Source organism: Asterias amurensis, chromosome 8, assembly GCF_032118995.1.
Source record: "Asterias amurensis chromosome 8, ASM3211899v1".
In the NCBI taxonomy this organism is placed as follows: Eukaryota; Metazoa; Echinodermata; class Asteroidea; order Forcipulatida; family Asteriidae; genus Asterias; species Asterias amurensis.
Window position 1 is genome coordinate 15,736,579 of NC_092655.1, and position 19,537 is coordinate 15,756,115.

Sequence of the window (19,537 nt, forward strand, 5' to 3'; positions counted from 1 at the left end):
AGTTTAACTAAGTGAATAGAATTAGAGAACGCTACAGTGAAGAAAAACAGCTAGATGTGTCTTCTGAATCACTAACCGCAAATGAACGTCATACAACCAGCATAATTATCATTCATGTCTGTACATTGTGAATTTTATTATGCACAAATGAAGCTGAAAACATTGCCGTGAACTGAAAAGGTTCTAGGTTCAAGGACACTCTACTGGAATCAGTCATAGAAATCAGTCATAAAAATAAAAGATCTTTTTTAAAGGGAATTGCCATTGTTGTTGAATATGATTTTCATTGACTCGTATGTAAAAACCTTTAAGTACATGCACTCAGTAGAGGGTGAAAATAAGTTGAAAAATTATGGCACGAGATACTTATCATGACAAGTATTTTCATATTTATGAATCATCTCAGCCAAATTTCCTCTTTTGTTTGACAACTGTTTGAAATTAATATTCCAATAGATAACATTAATATTCCAATAGATAACATTGAGGGAAGCCAATTTCTATGTAGTCTTTAAAAATGTTATTTAACATTTTCAAACACATCCCATGAGCTCTTCATAAAAAAAAAGTCAGAAAGAAGTGAAAGCGCTACAAATAATTAGGATCCAACCTTCCCAAGAGTAAAAATCTAACCTACGAGACTTCTGCATTCTAATTTGAATAAAACTCAATGTCAGAATGAATCATAATCAGATTAACGTGATCATCGGGTCATAAATAACTAAATTAAAAATGAACATCCCCTCATGGTGAGGGGATTAACCATAAAGCAAGATAACAATTCACTTAGGTCAAATGGGATACCTAAAATAGCATTTTGGGTTTTTATTCCCCTAAGGGTTTCGTACATCATTCCTCTTACTGCTTATAAATAAATCCCTACTCCATTAGTGTGAATGTCACCACCTCACATGTATGCTGATAATGTATATTCCTAATAGAACTGCCCCGAGCTCACAAATTACATGCATTTGTATTCCTTTTTCTAACCCCATTAGTCCTGAGGCAAAAAAACAAACAGCTAAGTGTGTTTCTATGCCAAATGTACATTTTTTATCAATGCATCTTTTCATCTTTTAGCCTTTCGAGAAAGACTCAGGTAGGGTCGAAACGTCAGGCCATTCATTATTTTTTGCTTTTCAATTTCATTCCGATGTGTTTGTCTAGATTGGACCAGCCACACACACCAACATAAATAACTAGGTCAAAGGTCAAAACTACCATATTACAACACACATACACCATCTTCCCATATGGTCACCATAGCAACTGATGGAATGCCCACAGGGCAAAGGTCAATCATACTGATTTTCACACACAGACACACAAAAAAGCCAAGCTCATCCCTGAAGATTCCGTTTATCACACTAGGCTGTCTCCACAAGTTTAAAATCTAATTAATTTGGATTTAGCCAGTAGTTTATTAAAAACAGGTCAAGGGTGCTGATTTCCCTAGTGGGTTAAACATAACATAGCATCATACATCCAACCGAATTGCTGAACAAGATTTAATTGAGATCAGTTAACAGTTGCTTTATAACATGATAACTTTACCGCTACTGCAAGAATCACTGTACTGATCTACTTAAACTGCAATTTTTTTTTTTAAGAAGTACATGTCAGCCTACAATTTTCTTCGTAGTTTGAGGCTACATACGTGCTCTGTAAAATCTCAGTTATTTTTCCTGAATGAAAATGGGTCCTTGAAGTGACTGTTATCATTAGGCATGCTGCCTGGCAAAGCAGGACTCTACTCAATTGACAATGCAAGTCAATCAGGCCAGCTGGTTTGTCTGTTTGCTAGACTCTCTCCTCAGCTAGCATGACTGGACTAAATTTAGTCATGATGTGAATTCCATTATTTCACTCGATCATTCCCCCGCCCCCCCTCCCCTTCACTTAAAAAAAGGGACAGCATTTTCTTTTTAAATGAATATATATTCTAAATTCTTGATATTATGTGTTACATTGCCAAACACCCAGTGCACAATTTGAAGAATAATGCACAAACGAGCATAAAATATGCTAATACTTTAATCAAACAACATTGCCATAAACATAGCTAGAGGGTGAATATGAAAAAGGGTAAGCACTATCAGCTCTTCAGCTAAAGCACAACCATATTGGACATTTGAATGTTTTAAAATCACTACACAGGTATTATTCATAGGGAAACAGGGGCAATCTGTTCATGATAATATATTTGATAAATCAACATTCCAAAAAAGATTCATGAACAAGTTTTGAAAAATAAATTTGCCCCCCCCCCCCGACAAACATGCGGTATCCTTATCCTGTGCGGACGATGTTAACTTGAAGGGGTTGGATGCACAGGGGAAATCATATAAAAAGCAATACTTGCAATTCCTAAGAGCTAGGGTCAAATACGAAGTAGATTAGTTGATGCCATTATGATAAAGACAGTGTGGTTCTGGATTTTGTCTCTCTTTTTAAAGTCTAACAAGAATTCTCTTGATTTGTTTCGTTTTTTAAGCCTTATTTTACCTTATATATTGAACCTGTACCAAATGAGTTAGGACATCATATTTTGAAAATATTATTAGTGACATAGATACCATGCTAACTAAGCTTGGAATACAACTCGCTCCTCAACAAATTTTAAGAATGCGGTTTGGGTTTGTGATTTACAAGTGTAGGCCTGTTTTTTGTTTGAAAATGATTCAGAGATGCAATCGGCTGTGGTAGCATCTTAGTCACCTGAGCCAAGTGGGAAAAGTAGAAAGCGTGAACAGATGGAACAGTCATGTTTATTTATCCTGGGGCTAAATGCCATTAAGCAAAAATTACTAGTGTCTTTATAAATATTACCATCAGACTTGCTTTTTCATAAGGGCAGGACTGTCAGTCCTTCGCCCTAAACAGAAAGTTACTTCACAGATATTTTCTAAACTACTTTATTTTATTTCCCTGCTTTTTCATACAAATACAATGTTGACCAAAATCTTGCAACCAGCATAAATCAAAATAGAGTGTTTCATGGTTCGTAAAAGTGCGATGCCTAGTTTTAAAGGCATTCGCATACATTTTGACAATTGAATTGGCCATAAACTATTCCCTGCATGTATTTTGACTACTAAACATTTATAATGTCTGGAAACAATAATGGGGCACACACACTTTTCATAAATTTCACAATTGTGCACATTGTGCATAAATCATTAAATGCAAATTGGGCCGACTGCATCAGTGCAAACTATGCATGTGAATGCAATTTAAGCTCAACCCATAGCCTACATATAAGGTGTGGGTTAGGAATAGATTTGACTGAAACAATAGAGATTGATAATCAAGCCCCTAATCCTGACCACCTTGAAAATCAAATCTGATTGGGAGCACACTGCAAGTTGAGTATGACATTGATCGTAACTCACAAAGTGGATGAAGCAATTTATCCATCTAAGATCTGTTTGTTTTGTATTTGTCATCAGTATGAAATTGAAAACTGCTATGGGTCAATTACATGTTGTTCTCTTTGGAAAGGTGGCCGCCAGAATTTGCAGAGAGAAATATAAACACCTAGTCCTTGCTGCTGAATTTGACCCCATTTCAACACAACCAACCATGCAAAACATGGGCCACACAGCTTGATGTCAGTGTGTCACCATGGAAAAACGTGTGCTCCAGTATACACCACTACACCCAGGGCCCAGGAAAACAAATTACATGATCTACATGGACATGTAGTCAGTCAACAAGTAAATGATGGAATGGCATTGAAAACACAATGTATTGTTCAGCCAGAAACATGGCAGGCAGAGGTCAACCATGGGATCCCTTGGTCACAATACTTGACAAACACTATCAGCAGCGTGCATGCATTATTAAAGGCTGGGGGTTTTCTTTTCTGTTTCGTTCCTAATAACAAGACCTGATCAAACAGGCAGTCATTCTATAGACGAGAGCACTCGGGCATGAAAGCCCAGTTTATTGTGAGGAGAAAAATGCGCACAATGGTATGATGGAATTGTGCCAGGTAACTGAGAACTCACCTTATTTGAAAGAAAACAAACTTCCACTGGTGAGGGGGAATTAAAAGCCGACACTGAATAAATAAATTTGATACCATGAACCTGTCAAGATTCAGATGGCTTTCAATAAAAATGCACCAAAAAATGTGTCAATTTATTACCTTCAAGGTTAGAGGCTGTCCACAGCTTTCAATATTTTTAGTCATGTGGTTTTAAAAAGAGCATGATTGAGGATGTGTCTAGATAGAGGGTCAGACATCACGTTGGCCTATGATAACTGTAAAATGTGCTAAAAATGTTGATATTTCTACAGTTGAATAAACAGTGGCAACACAAACACAGAAAAATGGAAGGAGCATATAAGTGAATATAAATCAGGCATTCATAATGTTGGTACATGGGGTCTATGTATTAAGAGTATTAGATTCCATAATAAATCACAACAACGGGATGTGAACCTGTCACCTTAACATTTTCTTTCACTGCTGAGCTATCTCTCCTTAAATTGGCAGTCTCCCTATTTTGTCAATTAGCCTAAATCTTTGTCGAGAGGTGCCAGTTAGAAGCGACACTTATCCTTATACTGCCATTATAGCAGTAGTAAAGGCACCAACAAAGGGGATAAAACTTTTTGTTTAAAAAATATCAAGTAAATGGTCTTTTTTTCTCTGTTCGCCGAAAATTAATGATTTAAGAGCACATCGCCACTGACACACACAAAGAAAAATGTTAATAACAATATTTGTTACCCATGTGTGAGCTTTGAAGGGTCATTCAAAGCTTTCAACAATTTTAAAAGTCATACAGACAGTACTATTTTATAAGACCCCACCCCTTCCCCAAAATGTTTATTACGCAACAAACCTACTACCCTGGGTAGACATTCTGTCCACAATATTAATTCTGGTTTTACCCTTGACTAGATGTGTGATAAGCACTAACCTTAATAAGCACCTAATACAATATCGCAAAATGTGTTTTAAAAAAACTTAATTTAAAGACAGCACATCTTCCGAGCAGAAATGAAAATAATTTCAAATGGAAATTATACATAGAACAGACAGTCTATATATACATAAAAATAGAGAGTCTATACATAAAAACATGCTGTGCAGATTGATTCCTAATATATTGCCGTCAAATCAAAACAACCTCCCACACATAGTAATCACGATCTGTTTTTAGGCCAAGGTTTTCAACCACAGGGATTGCATGGTATTCTAGTAGTGGCATACAACAAAACAAAAAATGTGCATAGCCATGGATGTGTTTTTGCTGGGCCTGACTACTGATTATTCTGGGTCAGCTGAGAGAGATGGAATAATAGGGGCTGTAGGGCATGTCACTCAGCTCAGAGGGAGCTCCATGAAGGGAGAGAGCGAGAGAGGATTGCACACCCAGCCGCTGCCATCGTCATCATCCACCACGACCCACTCAGCTGGAGAATTGATGCAGCTGGACTGAGTGCAGTTTCTCGAGGCATGACCTCCAACCATTGTGGGTTTGTGTACACATGACTATGCAAATTAGGCACACATTGCTGCATCATGCAGTGTAGGTATGACGCTAGGCAACCTCTTAACACAAATAAAAAGCTTCTTTGGTGAGGTGCTTAGGATTATAAAAATCTGCATATTATATCAAGTTTATTCAAACAAAACTAACTCATTTTTGCCCCCAAATGTTATCAAAGTCGAGGGAAATACAACGAGAAGAACCCCAAAATCACGTCTACCTTTTTTGAGTGCCATATATTTTGATTTTTGAATAAGCCTAACAACACAAAACCCTCACAAAACAGACATGGGTCAAAATAGCAACATTCAAAACTGGATACTACAGTTGTGTAGTCAGTAAGACCACGGTAAGACTGAATGGGAAATGTGCAAAAATTTATTTATTGGGTCAAGTGAAAGAACACACTGCCTATATAAATGTACAGTACAACCCGACACCATAGGGAAATCTTATACATCTTCCCAGCCTTATGTCCTGGTTGTATGCCCACCCTACATAACAGACACAAATTTCATTAGAGATATACATTCCATCAATATGAAGAGAGAACCTCAGGCAGCGAAAGGGCATTTCCCTTACGCTCTCATTCGCAGAGTGGGCTGCAAGTAAACTACATGAATGTACTTTTTTTATCATAAACTTGCTGTTGTGTGGTTAAGAAATGTTCCTGAACTTTTATCTAAATGGGAATGGATAAAACTTTAGTGAGAACACGATAATTACTTTTATGGATTTTGATGCTAACAACAACAAACAACACATGGTAAATGACACTTTAAACACTTCCGAAAACTCTTTAAATACTGCTGATAAAAATATATCCTTTATCACTGATGTCAAATTGGTTTGAAAAATTATGCCCAAACTTCTCAGATTTTAATGTGCTTGTCTGAATTAAACAAGACTGGATGATATAGGATTTGAAGCATTGCATGATGATGTATCAATATATATTTGGTTTGCGGTAACACCATGTGTGTATACTAAGAACAAACTCTACCTGGCAAGTAGATACACACATGGTGTTACCACAAACCAAATATATATTAAGACTGGATGATTCTTGAAAAAACTTTAGGCCTATATTTTGTTTAATCACAATCACTTCTGGTCTGAAAATAAAATGTACAATAGAGTGTATAAATAAAAAAAACGCTTGTGTATTGACCGGAAACAACACATTGCTGAATATCCACAAATAAAGGCGTGCCGTCCCACATTTTCATAAAGAACTTCAACATCATTACACATTTTCTTTTCTGACTATCAACCATGCCGGTGTACTTTTTCATGCGTGTAACACTAATGGACGTCTCTCAGAGCAATTGATAACATACACGACGACAGTGACCTCGCTAGTGTATAATTAATACTTTGCCTGACTACATTTACAAGCCAACTTAATAATTTATTCATTGTGACAGCAAAGATGGCAATTCACAGTTTTCTAATAGCATTCCATGCTTTAAACTAATCAGAACCACTGCTGCACATGTGAGACTTCTCTAATTAAAAATCTCCACGCATCGCCAGTAAAGCCGTAGAGCACAATCTTGACCGTCTTCAAAGTCTTCTTTAGACGAATGTGTTGACGGAAGTGGATTTATTAAAATAAATGAAAGGAGAAAACGGCAAGTTTGAAACATTGGCTTTATGTTTTCTGTTTTTCACTTTGGAATGTCAGCTCCAAATGAAGATGAAAAAATAAAAACACATTTGCTTTGCGAGCGAAATAGAATGTTGTACTCACAAAAATTACACAATAAATATATAAAAGGTTTGATTTGTTTACTGTGTTTACATCAAATTGTTTTACATGTTTGTCAGCCATCTACCACATAGTGCCGAAGGTAAGCAAGCTCATGTAACATCATTCAACAATTTAAAATTTAGAATACCGGGGTTTAAAAACGTGTTTTTTTAAATAGTCCAAAAGCATACACTTTCCTTTCTGGGATGTATCAACAATGACATGGGTAACCCCAATTCCATACCAATATGTCAAAAACAGCATGATGTTGTGCATTAAAAACAAGCCATGATCCAAAGGGTTGCAGCTGGCAGTACAGCTAGCAGGGCATGCACTTGAAGGCCTGTACAGTCCCCTGACCCAATCTCTTAACTCCCATCTAGACGACCTTTTACACATGGAAATGAGTCATCAAGGAGCCCGACCTCCCAATCCCAATCAGCTCAGCCAGTCATGCCATGTCCTCCCCTGGGCCCCTTATATACCCCCTCCACCATACTGCTCTAAAGTCTAAGGGGATGGCCTCAACAACAACTAAAACCTTCTCAACTCCTTTGCATTGGTAGTATTAACAGTTAATATTAAGACTCACATTCAACCATAGAGCCTATCTCAATGATTCAACACAGCAGGCCTCCAAACAACCCACAACAACCACAGCAATTGCTGCGATGCCCTTTGCAAGGTTCCAATACAAATTTGAATTATCTTCATAGAAGTGTCCATAACCATATGAAATTGCTGTGCCACCTTCAAGAACAAAATTCAATGTCTGAAATAGGTCACAACCGAGTGGCAGGCTTACAGGCACATGTCTGTAGATTAAAACATTTAGAGCCAATTCCCTTTCAATGTCAGCCAGCCATGCAGCCTGAACATTAAGAACATGTGTGATTTCTTCACGTTGCTCTGAGTCATAAGTTTAGACTTCTTTCCAAAAGTTGCGGTAAACCGTCCACAAAACCTGCACAAGGCACTTTGCTGACATCTTGGGTGAAAATGACAAGCTACAGTTGAACAGCTTGACATTTTGAATATTTTGTTACTGTCTCAATTGACATGTATGAAATAAATCATAAAATTAAAGTTCTGCAAAAGCAATTGCCTCATTGCAATGTCAAATAAGTGAAAACCTATTCTTGATCAGAACATTCTAAATTCTGGTCGCCTTCAGACAAAACTGACAATTTTGCACACAACAAACACAAGATGAAAGAAACAGAATTTAACTAAAACTGTGAGCATTGGACTGCTTGGTTTGTATCCTTCAAATTAAAATAAAATTGTTATAATGTTGCTGGTTGGTTGTAAATTTAATTGACAGCAAACATCAAGGAAAATGGAACAGGTCAATGGTCATTAGTTCATCCGTGCAAATATCAGAAAATAGATGGGTGCCGATTCCCTTGCAACATGCCCCCATTCATACCTGCAGCTATGACTCTACTCAGCAAATGTACACGTATTCCCTTCTCCCCCAATCCCCAGTTGATTGCCTCAGACAAAATACAACCAGAATGAAAATCAATAACGGCTACAACATAAGGCCTTGTGGTATTGAATGGTACATTGTGTGGTTTGGTCACTGAGAGGGTGCATGTAAAAAATATTCAAATTAAATCTGCCTGTCCAATAAAGCAACGGTTTCAACGAGGACAAACCGGCAGGGGTTCAAAATTGTTTTCCTCTCTAGAATATTTAAGGAAGGAAGAAAATTTCATGAGATCAGTGCGGATGAATGATTTCTACAACTACCAAGATGTTTCAATGTTAATTGTATTAGGTTACTCCGCTCACATTTTTAAGGAGTTAATTTAGTCAGGGTTATTTATTTCATTTATTCACCGAATGTCACTTTGTTAGCTATACTTCCAGAAATAATTGACGACTTGACTTACCCATGGTAAACAATAAAATTGTTGAATTATAGTTAAACAATGAATCACATTCTTCCACTCTGATTTATTTCTACCACGGTCAACACAACAAATTATTCAGACTCCAATCCTCCACATACTGCTGTCTGATGCACCCCAGTATCATCATAATTCATACAGCGAGGAAAAAAGAAGAACACAAACAAAACAGACTGTAACCATTTTCCTGCCGCTGCATGTGTTTGGAATCTGCCCGATATATTGTTCGGGAGCATCACACATATTAAAATGCAGAGTCGTTCATCTCTGCCAGCCTGGCATGATTAAAACATACAAGGACACAGGAAAATGCATCATCCTGGTAAGCCAAGCCACAGAGTTCACGCATGGGACAAGCTACTCACACTACCTGCTCGATATGATTCGACCCTGCGCCTTGCCTTGCCTTGCCTGCATGCTGCATGTATTATCAAACACAGTAGGCGATACACAACGACAAAATATAATGAACAATGACTTCTGGGTCATAACAAGCTTCAAGGGCCTGCAGATAAATACCTTCCCCTAACAAAAAACAATCTATCATATTCCTTGTATAATATGTAAATTATCAAAACAACCCCCCCCCCCCACCCCCCCCCCAAAAAAAAAAAAAAACACACAAAAAAAAAACACTTATGTAAAACTAAAATATAAATCAAATTTCACATTTAAACCAAAAAATCTCCACATGGGCCCACAGTTATCAGTGTTGACACAAACTTTTTGTTGTTAGGTCTAGACTAGATTAAAGTGACATGGAATGCCAGGCATTTTTCTTCCCATGGGCTATTTTAAGAATCTTGGCCTTCCTGCACTTAACAAAAATCTCCTTGTTGTTATTGAGAACTCTCAACATTTTTCACCCCAAGATCCAGGGCAAGAAAAAAATAGAACATTTTAAGTATTGCCAACGTGGATTCATTCTATCAAATATGTGAACTTGTGTAAGCTGTTCAAAAAAAAGCATTTCTTTCAAACTCACTGTTATATTTCAAAAGCAAAAATCAAATTCGGTTGGTGTTGTTGAGCCTCCTAAATGAAAAAGGCCTTGCCCTCTCAAATATGAAATCCCAGGCCTGGGATTCGAAAGAGGAATTTTCATGCACAATGCATGTAATTGTTATGGAATTCTAAGTGTGAGTAGCTTTTGGAAATCATTAAGAACTATAGTCACTATTTTCCAATTGTTTGCATGCCTGGAGCGCGTGTAAAATTACCACACTGTCAGCCATTTTGAAAATCATGTTACAGTCAATCAATAACAAATTTAGGCCATTGGGCAATATTCATGTATGTGTTGTGTTATTAAACTACATGTATGATGTCCATGCACCAAATGGTCTCGCTGTTTGAAATGCACATTGTATGATGCACAGCCTCACCTGAGGCACATTGTAGTGCAGACAATGACAATTTTAGCTTCCAAAAACAAATACATTCCTGGAACCAAACTAGTATGTTCACCGTACATGCATTGTACTGAATCCTTTGTCATGTTAATGATAATGCTAAAATGGTTTATTTAGTACGTTTCTGATGTTACAAGTAGAATTTACAAGACGTATTACATAAGGTTTGTTGTCATATTGAGACTTGAGTTTATGTATACCCAGTAATGGGCCAATTATAACAATGATGGGACCGGCCAATTACAACAACGAAGGTCTCATCAAAGGAAAATTTATACAAAACAATATGGCTCAGATTAACGCCGGTAACAGAGGGGTCAGCAGATGAGTTTCAATACCAAATATCCTACCATCTGTAAAGGTAATACTACACTTACTAAATACTAAATACTTAATGTCCTTTTTGGACTTTCCAATGCATGAACTTTCAATGTACTATCACAAGTGCAATGAATGGGGGAATGGAATTTAAGCACTTGCATTTATTCAGAGAAAACAAAATTAGCGGACTGTAGGGGTCGAAGCTTTTGTAAGGGGAAACTATTACAGATCCGCCGTGACCTTGACTGCAAGTAAATTACATCATAATGATAGAAATCCTCCTTAGAGGGTACCATCACACTTTCTCCTGATGCCACACTTCGTTAACACAAAATACTATTACATGAATTTCCCTCTCACACAGGAAAAAGCATGGCTCACAGGAAATAACTTTAAATGCGACTCCAGTGCAACAAATTCACAACTCCGCAAAATATTTTGGAAAAACAATATTTCCATAGCACCTCGCAACACAGTGATTCATCACAAACCCACAGCTTGTGTTTAAGCAGAAATAAGTGATGACTTCCAGGCGTTGTTTAGGTACCATCAATAATTAAAAGCTGCAATACTTGCCGGCCAATCAATAATGCATTGTCAGCATACATGCATCCAGGTGCACATGATGTAATGCTATTCACATGCGCGGCCATTTGGGCAACCGTTAAGCATTAGGCCTATACAGGCAGTGTGGCAAGGCAGGTTATGTTGTTGTCCACAAGAACGCACTGAATAATAAACCGCATTGCGCTCAAACTACTTAGTGCATCACCATTTAGCGATCAGCATAAACATGTTTTGCATCAAAATCAATGGCTATATATTATGTGGTCAGTTGTTATGTTAAATTGTTTTCTATTACAAGACTTATGGGTTGAAAAATGTAGCATGAGTTGCCAATACTGGAACTACATTGTTTTTCCATCCTTTGAAACAGGTCCAAACATTACTAATAAAACTATTGTCTCTCAACCATACAACCACTGCATTCGTAATACACTAGACTTTAACTTGTCCTTGTTCTTAACCACGTAATCTGATGGTGTAAAGGTCCAATCAGTTGCTGGTTCAGTTAAGTATACATGTTGTGTGAAGGTTACTATGGCAAAGGGTAACAACATCACAGTTGCTGAAGCTTTGACCTTAGAGACTAAATCAAGGACTTCACCTCTGAAGTTAAAATTTAACGTTTTCAATCTCAAACTTCAACAATTTGAACAGCCGAACGATTGAAATTAAATACAACTGATAAGCTATGAATACCTGTGGCAATTTATTCAATGTACATTTACACAAAATAAATTGCAAATTTAAAAGGTTTTCTATTCTTTGTCTGGGTTTAGTCCTCCTCCCATCAATCAAGTTTCGTGGCAAAACTGACAACTGTTAAAAATAAATTGTAAGTTAAAGCCACTCCTAAGAATTACTGAGTAATAAGCCTTCAGATAAATTCATTTTTCCCCCAAATGGGACTCCATCCAAGGTCACTCCGTTTCAATCCATCATTGATGTTGAACATCTGCAACAGTGTATTTTAAGCTTCAATAATTCAAACGCTATTTTGTGAAATAATATTTTACTTGTAGAGTTTTTCCTGTCTCTAAAATTAAATTTGATTGATTGAATCTCTCCATTTTCTCAAAACAATACTGTGTAGTTATTATGCGACAGTGGGTTTGACAATAACAAGTTCAGACTTGTTACCACCTTCATGCTTTCTTTCTACTTTTTTGAAGCATTGATTTTTGTCTGTTCTCTTTTAGATTAGAAAATTTGAGATAAGGGGTCAACTGGTTCCCAGGCAATCTCCAAGAACACTGTTAAAAACAAATACTCGAGTGCTACCGAAGTGTGCAGTTTATTATATACAAACTGCATTTGGTTGTCTCCAACTTGCCAACAAAAACTGCTTAGTGTGACAATGTTTTAACCGGAAATGTATTGTGATATTTTTATGTTAAACCATTTTCTACATAATAATTCCTGTGTCCCATAGACTTCCGTGACATGAATGACTGCACTTTATATGAACGAATATTTGTTCGTCATCATCAGCATTTATCCATTCACTAGAACTTGCTGTACTTTTTTCCTTGCCAAAAAACCTACCACTGGTTTATTTGTTTACCGTCAACATGTAGACTAGTATGAAGATTGATAGGCAAGTTTCATTTAGCATGACAGCATAACATTTCAGAATGTCATTTGTGCGTGGATCAATGGATTCTATAGAAGTACAAACCTGACCCATCTCTGCCTAAGGGTTGTTGAAATAAAAAGTACACTGACTTTCCTAATATGGATGTTATAAATGATATATGGCATGATTTTTATCTAACAAGTGCACATGTTCATTTTATAGGCCTAATTACAGTTTCAGAAGATGCTTCAAAATAACATGTTACTTGAAAGTGCACATGTATGTACGGTCGGCAAAAAGAAGGTACTGAGATTAAGAACATGGGAAAAAACATCATGTCAGCATTAAAGTCCAATTCTTCTCACCAGTTGTCCTCAATAATTGCAAAAATCCCATTTCTGTCAATCCTACCTACATTTTACATTTACAGTGTATTTCTATTCTATCAAACCGCCAAACATATGACTATTTTGCAAATGACCTTTACAGTGAAAAATGAAGAACTCGCATTGCACAATTGGTTATCAAAAACATGATGAAACAAACATGTTTACATGTACGCTCTTAAAAACAATACAGATGTTTTGGGGGTTTTTTTTTACAAACAAATACTACGTTTGCTTAGTCTCTTACAAAAATAGACAAGACTGAAATCAGTGAAATCTTCCAAGAAAAAAAAAAAATGTTTAAAAAAAAAATCTCTTAAACCAATCGATGACATCAGATGACATCATATGACCTCTACATTTTACGTAACCAGAATAGGGAAAACTAAACTTAACAAAGGACAACCGTTCCTGACGACAACTTTGGTGGCACATGAAGCCTAAAATAAAGAGTCTCTCTGACAAAACTGAGGTTTTTTTTAAACAATAAAATTACATTAGATGTATAAAGTTTTAAAGTGAAAAAAATTGGCTTCATAAAAGTTTAGGATATTTTAACACAAAATAAATAATAATATCACAATTGATTTATGTGAAAAATTATTTAATGATTCAGGCCTAGATTTTTTGTATTTATTTTATGAAACAGTTGTTTGTAACACACAGATTAATTACCGCATTGTTCAGGAAGATGAACCAGAAATACAAACAAACCATACACACTACTAAAAACCCAGGATGGCCAACCCCGCTGCGATAGACTGTAATTGGAGCGCAGTCTCCATTTTTGTCTGTGACCTTCTGTACTGGGAAACCGAAGCTGAAGTATGCCTGGCATGAATGCGCTGTTGGGGTGCCTGCAACCAATTGATGCTTGATCAATAAAGCTGTAGTAATGAAGGGCCTTGCCCAATGCATTGGTAAACACTAGCTGGTCTGCTGGCCTCTCCCTTTTGCCTTTGCATTGGCTACATGGGTGATTAATGAAAAGCCGCCATTTTGTCTGCTGATAATTTATTTTTCTACCACACAAGGCAAAACCCAAGCCGAAGCCACTTCTATTATCATGGCATTACACACCTGAATGCTGGCAAGGTTTTAGTAGTAAATGCGGACAATGGACAGGCAATTTCCTAAGCTTGCATTAGCACTGCTAGTAATTCTTCTGTTTGTTATCTGCAAGTTTGTGTGTATAGGATTTTTAATCTCCATGTCCTTTCATGACTGGCCAAGGACTGGAAAATAGCCTTGCTCCGGCTGTACCATGGCAAGCTTGTGCCTAGCAGGTTTTGCAATATGTAAAGATTTTCAGAGAGCACCAAGTAAACAGACATGAGAGAATGGATGCCAAATCCCATTTGTAGGGCAAACTCAACAATGACGTTTGCACTGTTACATGTTATGTACTGTACAATGCTTTAAACTACAAAAAAAGTAAAATACAATCACTGCAATCTCCGTACACTATATCAAATTTAATTTAACAAACAAAATGAAGACACGCGTGTAAATCAAAATCATATCCTCAAAATTTCATCAAATACTTCAAAAAGGAAAACGGACAGTCCCCTTGCCCTTAGTTACACAATGTTTTCCACGGACAGGGTTGATTTTAGTACAATAAAAAATATCACAGACAACTACTTTTTTGTACACCTGGTGTCCTTAAGTAAATATTAACATAACGAGGTGAGGACAGCTGTTTCCATAAACCACAATGATAATGTTCCTTAATTTTCATCATGTAGGCCAACTTGTCCTATTCAGAAATTTGTGGTATCATTCAGAAAAAAAGGACTGTCAGTTCTAACATGAACCCTCAGTAGGTCGCGGTTTCATGAGTTTTTGATTTTGTTTTGTTTCCTTTTTAAACTATATTGGAGATTTAAAGCAGTAACTAACTGGAAAAACCGCATGAAAATCACTGGTTGACCTATTCATATTAAATGCTTGCCAAATACCATTATGTGGAGCAGTGACACAACCAACTCATGATTGTTCACAATGGTTTATCCCAGTTATTATGGGAAGCTTTCGGTGTGAAAACCAGCTTGGGGCATTGCTTTGGGCAACCAAAAAATTCACAACCAACTGTCCGATAATGGTTGCTCAAAGGCCAACAACCCTCGTTCAACATATTATAATTTAGTCGAGTATTATTTGTTATTATAATCTTGGTAGGGAGAGGACTAGTTTCATCAAATGTAAATTGAGACTGACAAGACCATAACATGCTTGAAGACTCATAAATTACGATGCATTTTTACATGTTACTATGTTCCGCACAAAATAATAATAACTTTAAAGCACTCTTTCTAACACAGTATCAATGAAGGTGCTTAATCCGTCCCTTCCCCAAATCAAAACTGACAATATTTTACTCATAAATGTTCTTTGGCAATTAGTCCCTCCCTCAGTTAGTAGTCAATGTACACCCTTGAAACATTCTACCAGACATGCCTAACACATGCCCTAGAAATAAATCTTACATACTTCTCAAATCCAAGCTTGCATATTTGGCAAATCTTATTACAGTTAAGGTCCCGATATCTGACCCTGCAATAACAGCTTGTAATTTACTTTCAGGGCCATCAGACTACTGGACTCCTGCTTCCAAAATGCTGTCTTTCCATAAAAAGAACAGTGTTTTTATGAACAATAAATATCAGTATAGTTCTTCCATATGACAGTGTGGCTGTTAATCCTACATGTACGTTGTATTAAGAACTTGTTCCTAGTAATTCCTACTTACTATAAAATACTGTACTGAGAAATATTTTCTCCATCCTTAAAAGTATTCAACACAGTGGGAAACACGGTTGTACTGGTTAAGGCAGTGCAGACAACTCCGTGTGACAAAGATATTTTTTCTTCCATTATTATCTCCCAACATTGATGACCGATTGAGCTCAAATTTTCACAGATTTGTTATTTTACGCATAATAGATGTTGAGATACAGCAAGTGAGAAGACTGGTCTTTGACAATTACCAATGCAGTGTCCAGTGTCTTAAAATGTACATCATACACACCAGGGCTCATTTTTTGTTTACACTGGACCATAGGCCCGAGGCCAGTTGTTTTAGTGTCGGGCCAGTAAATTCATGACTGGACAAGTCCGAGGGTCTTGTGTTTTTCAATTGAAAGATAATCCCTCACTCTATGTAAAATTATGTTCAAATGCCGACTTTGAATGCGATAAACAACCTTTCAATTCTATAGTCAATTCCTAATTATATACATTACTATAAAAACAAACATTTTAAATTGTTCTCTTACATGTGGTAGTACATGTTCAAATAATGAATAGTTACATTTATGCAAAGCCGCGTCAGGGCGTTTTTTTTTTAATCAATTTGATTCTGGTCCTTGTATTTAAACTCTGGTCAAATAAACATTTTGAACGACAAGCCCAGCAGTCTTGTGGAACTTCACTCAAATTCAGCAAAACACGTGATTCTACAATCACCAACACACACTGGCACCTCTTTGATGGTTAATTATATTTCTGAACAAATTCAAAGAATTTCACACTGTGGTTTCATGTATAGTTTCAAGACAGTTACATTGCAAGGAATTAACAGCCAGTAAACATTTGATTTATTTAAAAACAATAAACAATTATTAATTTTCAAGAGCTTGCACCTTCAGAGAATGTAGATTTAAGTCTCTTCAACTGCGGTATTTATTAGGAAAAGATCTTTAAACGAGCTTCCTATACTGTGTACAAATTTATAAACAAACTAAATCTTAATTTTAGCATTCGGATTCACTGTTCTGTAAACTGTACAATACATGTACATGTGTACATTCATATCTCGTTTTCCTTTTCTTGTCTCCTGCAAAATTAGAATTCAGCCATGGAATATTCAATAACATTATTTTGTATGGCCTTAAATACATACTGGGGATTTTGTAATGACATAGGCCTAATAATTGTCCCACATACTTGTCTGTCACGTGAATATGTGGCTTCAACCAACTGATTATATTGATCAAGCATTAATTTTCGACCACACGCTGAGCGGGCGCACGCAAGTGAACCGACCGCAAAAATGTGCGCGGAATAAGCCGGCATGTTCGGCGTTTTCGTCCGTTAGAAAAAACATGGACATCTCAGAAAAACACATTAATTCTACAACCCAATGGACACATATAGTATGGCGACTCTCCGTACACAGTTGTCATCATGTCCCGGTCAGAACAAAGAGTGATTTCATGAAGGAAATCTACGGGGTGAAAATGTAGATCGCAGTGTTTTCAGACTTACCGTGCATTCTTCATTAGTCACATCCTTGTTACCACCATTATCCAAAACGGCTCGTATCACACCGGACCGCCAACCCCACTCGGCGATTTTGCCAATTTTCAGCTTCCCTGAAACGTTGACGCAGAGGAATCGCTTGCCAACAAGTTCCTCGCGATATTCTATTCCCATAATGTACTGGTCACCTCACATTTCTGTCCAAAATGGCGAAAAAATGTATACAGTTTTGTACAGACGATCCTGACACGAACGTAGGTTGCCTGCAGGTCCATTCAATTCATGTGTCGTGTGTGTGTTGTGTAGTAGTGCGCATGAATATTAACTCAATGAGATTTGGCCCTTACGAGGTCAAAAGGTGAAGGTGCACCAACTTCTGTTTTGAAAATGCTTTCGTGGTTTTTCCTTTACAGAAAAGTAGTACATTGTAAATTCAATTCGCCCGCTCGCTGATGTCATCATCGTGGCATAATTAACATTTTTTCATTTGACCTCAGGTAGATTGGACGAGTGCTTGCATGTGTGTTGTTTTGTACACAAAATATACAGCAAAATAGTACATGAGAGAAATACGGACACAGATTTTTTTACACGGACAGGTACAAGAAGCAAAAATCATGAGTCCGGGCTTTACGCTTGACGAAGGTTATAATAATGTCTTAATCAGTCCAGTTCAATCAACATTCATTTCCACGGGGAACAAGGAGAATAGTCAACAAGTTAAGTACACTTATTTAAGTCAAAGACAGGCAAGAACGGGTCAAGAAAGTAGTGAATGAACATTAACTAGTATGTGTATTATGTACGGAGCAAACCAATATCTTTAATATGGTCTAATTTAAATCTTTTGTATTTTGAAAACAAAGAGGTAGGCCTTAATGTGTCGTATAACTTTGAATTTAGATTGTAGAGTAAGCCTCTGTTTTGTTATAACTCATCTCCAAAATTTATACTCAACAAAATTCAAGGATGAAATTAGAAACTCCTTGGTTTAAAAAATTGTTAAAATATCGATGCACGGCATGTGCGCAGTCGATAAATTATGAACTTTGGACATCGCAGATGCAAGGCTAGCTCTGGCGGCCTTACACTTTCGTATTATACTATAAACATTATTTGCCTGGTTACCAATTTCAAAAGCAATATTTGTAAATGCTTAGCAAGTTTGTTTTGCTCACATGATTTATTAAGGTTAGCCCAGAGGGAGGCGGACTGCACCACTATGTACTGTAGTAAGAGCATTTAGCCACGCCCACTTGTGTATCATGAAGTCATTTTTCTGTAAATGGAAAACTCAAGAAGTGTTCCGGCGTTGACTTTTTCTGAAAATGACTATATGGCGTTGATATAATAAACTTTAGTCTGAATCCCAAAACCAATAACCTCTCTTTATTAACGAACAGACTATCTATACTAGCTAATTAAAATGAAGACGTGCATAATTATATTACCAATCTTTTTATAATTACGTTATCGAGCGACTGGTGCAGCGAGGGCGGGGGGGGGGGGGCTCGACAAGAACCTGTCGTGTGTTTGTCTGTAAATTGAAAAGGGGGTTATAGAGAGGTGATGTTTAGTTAGTTGTTGTTGTTTGTTATTATTATTAGTATCGAATATTCGGATGTTAGTGATCACAGTGATATTGGTGCTATTTTTGCTGTTGTCTGATGTTAAATGCAGTGGACACTATTGGTAATTGTCAAAGACCAGTCTTCTCACTTGGTGTATCTCAACATTATGGATAAAATAACAAACCTGTGAAAATTTGAGCTCAATTGGTCGTCGAAGTTGCGAGATAATAACGAAAGAAACAGTTATTTTGAGTAATTACCAATAGTGTCC

General features: G+C 36.8%; 1 protein-coding gene across 1 annotated transcript in view; it reads right to left on the reverse strand.

The window, feature by feature from the left end:
- LOC139940460 (probable JmjC domain-containing histone demethylation protein 2C) overlaps positions 1–17,979 on the reverse strand; it is a 176,616-nt gene extending 158,637 nt beyond the window's left edge. Inside the window, exon 1 of the mRNA XM_071936722.1 lies at positions 17,702–17,979. Coding sequence (XP_071792823.1) covers positions 17,702–17,869 — 168 coding nt within the window. The 5' untranslated portion in view covers positions 17,870–17,979. The remainder of the gene's footprint in view (positions 1–17,701) is intronic.
- Positions 17,980–19,537: the final 1,558 nt, after the last annotated feature.